The 5,528-nt window shown below is 56.8% G+C and overlaps 1 protein-coding gene across 2 annotated transcripts in view; it reads left to right on the top strand.

Moving 5' to 3' along the window:
• Positions 1-2,387: 2,387 nt before the first annotated feature.
• Positions 2,388-5,528, top strand: part of TRPM2 (transient receptor potential cation channel, subfamily M, member 2) — a 98,285-nt gene continuing 95,144 nt past the window's right edge. Inside the window, exons 1-2 of one of the 2 annotated variants that reach the window (XM_012002514.1) lie at positions 2,388-2,994; positions 3,783-3,871. In XM_012002514.1, coding sequence (XP_011857904.1) covers positions 2,833-2,994; positions 3,783-3,871 — 251 coding nt within the window. In that variant the 5' untranslated portion in view covers positions 2,388-2,832. The remainder of the gene's footprint in view (positions 2,995-3,782; positions 3,872-5,528) is intronic. The other variant, XM_012002513.1, reaches the window with a different exon arrangement.

The raw sequence follows: 5,528 nt of genomic DNA, 5'->3' as shown, positions 1-5,528 counted from the left end.
GGCGACCCTGTCCGGCTGGCGCGAGGGGACCGGGAGATGAGGGACTCAGCCATCCTCGGCCCCTGCCAGTCCGCCGGGACGGCAGGGCTCGCTTCCGGGACGCTTACTTCCTCTGTCCCAGCACCCGCCTCTGCCTGTCCAGTCTCCGAAGGGCTGGCTTTCACGCGGGGATTTCAGAGGATGCCCGAGCAACCTCCAGAGAGGGCAGGGTGGCCACATGGTGTACCCAGGGAGTGCAGGGCGCGCCTGTCCCAGTCCTGCTGGTGCAGGAGGCCCGCCCTGCCCAGACAGAACCTTCCATTTCCCCAGGAATCTGCTGGCTGGGCTGGGCTGGCTGGGGGCGGCAGGCACACCAGGATCCTCTTGAGTTGCCTGGTCCTAGGCTCAGGTGCCAACGAGTCTTCCTGAATTCCGCCCAGGTGGGAGTGCTCTTCCCATCGCCACCCCTGGATGCAGGGCCCCCGGGGCTGAGGACGGGGTTGCTCAGTGGCTAACCCTGAAGGGCACGGAATGCTGCCCCAACCCAGGCTTCCTCAGGGGCTCCACTGCACCCCTTTCTCCTGGGAATAGCTCTGTGCAGGGTTCGGGTTTTTCAAATCCACCCCACATGGGGCCTTGCCCTTCCCAAGCCTGCTTCATGCATCTGTCTTCTGGAAGTTCGTTTCCTTCCTGAGTGCTCTCAACACTCACACCTGTGCCAGTTGCGTGTGGAGAATTTTAGCTGCGAACCAGGTGGCCCAAGCTGTTCTCAGGTGACCTGTGAGAAAGGGATTGAGAACCCCAGAGAGGGCTGGTTGGGCCCTTGGAAGGTCATTGCCAGGCCTGGGTTTCAGGGTTCTGCACCCCTGGGCTGCACACGTCCTTTTGGGGACTAGGTCGAGCCAGTGGCCCCCCCACAGCAGGCGTCAGATGCTCACGGGGGCTCCTGGCTGCCTCCTGCAAAGTCTGGGGTGGTGTTGGAGTGGGTCTGACCTGCTCCCCATGGCCTGCTTGCCGCTGGGATTAGAGGAACCTGCACAAGACTCCAGGGGCTCTGGTGAGGTGGGCAGCTGCCTGAAAGATGAGCGTGTGAACAGAACATGCTGGTCTTCCTTAGGGCAGAGTCTCCCTCACCGCGGACCCTCCCGTCTGATGCTGGGGCCTTTGTTTCTAGCATGGAGCCATCCTCATCCCATGCAGGGTGGACTGCCTGCCTGGGGAGCCAACTGCAGTCCTGGGTCCTCTTGTGGGTGCGACTGTGAGCTCTCCAGAGCCACCTCTTCCTCCTGCCACTGCAGACGTCTCTGTCCCTCTGCTTCCCTTGGAAGCTGGTTGTGAAGCCAGGCCAGTGGCTGCTGGGACAGCTCGTGGCCCTGGAAAGGCTCCACTGGCATGTGGCACAACATCTGCTCTGAGAACGGCAGGAAACGGCCGGGAAGGGCAAGTTAAGTTTAGTGGTGTGGCCAAGGGGCGAAGGGGAGGAGGGAGAGTGTGGGAGGTGGGGTGGCCTGAGAGTGCCTGCCCCAGGACAGCAGCCAGCAGCTCAGCCCCGCGCTCCCCGCTCTGAGCTTCAAGCTCCGTGGCCTGCAAGAGGGGCTCAGTCACCTGTTGTGATGAGGGGACAGCAGAGCAAAGTCTTGTCTGACAGTGACCGTCATGTGTAGTGGAGAGGACATGGTCAGAGATCGGGTTTCAGGGCAGGGATGAGTGGGGAATTGCAGTCAGATCTTTTGCCTCCAAGCAACCCTCCCCTTCACATTTTGGGGCAGTGGCTGGGGGTGACCATGGATGACCTCATGAGAACCGCATTGTGGGTGCCAGGGGCTCAGGGAGACCCTGCAGGGCTTGAACGCGCTTGTGTTTCTCATTTGTAAAGGGAGGGCAGTCATCTGGTGGCTTCCTATGGCCTCAGTGATGAAGGTCACATCAGAGCCAGGGAGAAAGGACATGAGAGAATAAGATTCCTTTGAATTATTGTCTGTGTCCTGGAGTGGAGAGATGTGGTACCCCCGAAAACTAACTTTCTAGGCTGGGCACGGTGGCTCACACCTGTAATCCCAGCACTTTGGGAGGCGGAGGCGGGTGGATCGCCTGAGGTCAGGAGTTCGAGACCAACCTGACGAACATGGTGAAACCCTTTTGCTACTAAATACAAACAAAATTAGCAGGGCGTGGTGATGGGTGCCCATAATCCCAGCTACGGGGGAGGCTGAGGCAGGAGAATCACTTGAACCTGGGAGACGGAGGTTGCAGCGAGCCGAGATCGTGCCACTGTGCTCCAGCCTGGGCGACAGAGTGAGACTCCGTCTCAAAAATCAACAACAAGACACTTCCTTTGTGGACAGTGGGGGCTATTTTTTTATTTTTGGAATATGAAAGTAGTGACTGGTGTCTGGAAGCAGGAGCTGTGCACGGTTGCGAAACCACGTCGCCGGCAGCCGGCGCTGGCCGCGGAGACTTCTCTGTGCGATGCGCAGTGCAGCCGGGGGGCGGGGGCTGCACCCGTAGGGGAGGGAGCTGTGTCTCTGGCCCTGCAGTGACCTGAGGTTGTTACCATTATGAATGGGCACTGGGACCCCTGCATGTGCACGTACTCCCCCGGAGTGTCCAGGGGCCCCAGCCAAGGGACAGAGCTCAGGCAGCCGGGAAGACGTGCAGGCTGATGAAGAGAACCGGATGAGGGCTTCACGTGAGGAAGCATGTGGCCTTCTTAGAACATCAGCCTCGTCTTCCTGTCTCTGATCTATTTCAGCAACCACCCCGTGTGTTTCTAGAACCCCCAGTGTAGCGAGCTGGAGGGAGGACTGTCCTGAGGGCAGCAGTCCTGGTTGCAGCTGGCGTGGGGGTCCCAGGATGGAGCCCTCGGCCCTGAGGAAAGCTGGCTCCGAGCAGGAGGAGGGCTTTGTGGAGCCGCCCAGGAGGGTCGCTGAGCTGGGGATGGTCTCCAATCTCCGGCGCAGCAACAGCAGCCTCTTCAAGGGCTGGAGGCCGCAGTGCCCCTTCGGCAACGACAAGGTGAGCTTTCTGCCGGTCAGCCTGCAGCTGGCACGTGGCCGTGGAGGTCACTGTTGGGCACGTTGCAGCTTGAGGCTGTGACGATGGGGGTGGGCAAGGGTCTGCTGACCTCAGGGGCTCCCGCCCAGCCATGCCCTTGGGAAAACACAACTGGGGAGGGTGATGCGTGGCTGGCCTTTCTGGCCTTCTCTGCGTTGCACAATCATTTCCCATGGTTGGTCTGATTGGGAAATCACTGGGTTAACTCAAAAATGTTGCGCTAGAGTCCTGGCACTCTGTTACCCATGCTTACCTTGTTGCATAATGATTTCACATCCTTTGTCTGATTGGGAGGGCCTGGGCCTGGGCTAGCTTTCCCCAAAGTCCTGGATACAAAGACGCAAGTGTGTTGAAAGCACATGGAATCTTGCAGTCCCCCTGCCAGCCAGGCAGGAGGGTAGCTGCCCTTTTCCCAACGGTGCCAGATCCAGGTCCCCAGATTCCCAGCCTCCACCTTTTCCACCACACCACGTTGTTCCCAAGGAAGGTGGTGGTGCTGTATAAACTAAAGCGCGCACATTCAAATCGGTCCCAAGTGGAAATGATTTCTTAGATTCATTCCTCCCTCCTGAATCGCCACCTGAGAGTCTTGGCAAGGTGCTTCTAATCTTCGGCTCGGGGTCACGCAGGCTTCCTTCCTTCAAACAAGTAGTGTGGAAGCGCCTCAAGGAGCACGGATGTGTCTCCGGGGGGCTGGGGGGTGCTCTTTCGAACGTCAGAGGATCTCAACACACCCTCTTTACCTTCAGCAAGAAAGCCTCAGTTCATGGATTCCTGAGAACATCAAGAAGAAAGAATGCGTGTACTTTGTGGAAAGCTCCAAACTGTCTGATGCTGGGTGAGTGACGAGACTCGTGTGTAAGGCCTTTGACTTCTTCCATTCTGATCCCACATGGAATAGCTGATCAGGCCAAGACCCCTCAGGGCCTCGGTGAAGGGCCAGTGGAGATACCTCTGTGTCCGTCCGAGGCTTAGAGTCCATAGAGCACTTCCACCTTACCCCCACCAAGCCTCCTGTGGGGGACAGTTGACCCTCATCCTGCCTCGCAGGTGCGGGGACCAAGGTGCAGAGTTTAGGTGACTTGTTCGGGGTTATCATGGTGCTATCGTGCGGCGAGGCCCAGTGGTTTGAACACAGGTGCATCCCCTAATCCTCTCATTTCCACACCTGCCCCCACCCCAAGAGAGAGAGTCCCAGGGTCCAGGAACTAGAAGGGCCTCAGGGAGAGTCCACGGCCAGCAGACAGCCCCCCTGCACAGCTTGCCAAAGCCAGAGGCCCGACTTACCCCCAGGCCCCACAGAGCCCCCTTTACCCCTTCTCCCCACAGAGCCCACGACTCAGGTGTGGCCAAGACCCCCTCGCAGGTAACATGGCCACTGTCTCTGAGCGGCTGGATATGGCCCTCCTGAGCCGATGGTGCTCCCCACAGTTGGCGCCCCTTTAGGCACCAACAGAGTGTTGATTCGTGTTTGTGTGCCCTCCCCCAGCCACACCCATTTCATGCTCTTCCACAAATGGGCCACACGCTTTCTCCTTTTACTCTTTCATTGCCTGGTGAGCTCCTACTTACCCTTCAAGGCCTATTGCAGATGCCGCCTCTGCCGTGCAGCCTGCCTTGACTATACAACCTCTACCAGGAAGTGAGCTTCCCTCCCACCACACCACGTGTCTCTCTTTGATCCCAGCTGTCATGCTGTAGCTGTGCACCTTTGTGTTCATCTTTCTTGCTAGATGCTGAGTTTTGGGGGGCTGGGACCAAAGCAGAATGTTATATTAATTCCCAGAGAGTGGACTTTAGCTCATATTTACTGAATATGGGGAGGGAGGAGCATCCTGTGCATGGGAAACAGAGGAAGGTTGTGCTGCCCCAGGGTGGCCCCTCCTTGGATAAGGGCCCCGTTTCTCCCTGGGCAGTAATAGGAGCAGACGCCGAGGCAGCGGAAGTAGCCGGTAATCTCTAGTGTACATGGTACATCATCAGAGTTTCACGGTCACCAGTAAAACAGCTGTCCCTCGTCATCCCTGGGGAATTGTTCCCGGACACCCACAGATATCAAAATCCCATATCTCATATCAGTCCCAAAATCTCATATCAAGTCACTGATATGAGACGGTGTGGTATTTGCATATAAACTACATATATCCTTCAGCATACTTTAAATCATCTCTAGATTACTCATAATACCTGATACAATGTAGATGTTATAAAAATAGTTATACTGCATTTAAAAAATTTGTATTTTTGTTGTGTGGGTTTTTTCTTTTCTTTTTTTTTTTTTTTTGAGACAGAGTCTTTCTCTGTCACTCAGCCTGGAGTGTGGTGGCACAATCTTGGCTCACTGCAACCTCTGCCTCCTGGGTCCAAGGGATTCTCCTGCCTCAGCTTCCCCAGTAGCTGAGATTACAAGCATGCGCCACCACATCTGGCTAATTTTTGTATTTTTAGTAGAGATGGGGTTTCACCATGTTGGCCAGGCTGGTCTTGAACTCCTG

The sequence above is a fragment of the Mandrillus leucophaeus genome, unplaced genomic scaffold, assembly GCF_000951045.1.
Source record: "Mandrillus leucophaeus isolate KB7577 unplaced genomic scaffold, Mleu.le_1.0 Scaffold69, whole genome shotgun sequence".
Classification (NCBI taxonomy): domain Eukaryota; kingdom Metazoa; phylum Chordata; class Mammalia; order Primates; family Cercopithecidae; genus Mandrillus; species Mandrillus leucophaeus.
This window is presented reverse-complemented; position numbering and strand designations above follow the sequence as displayed.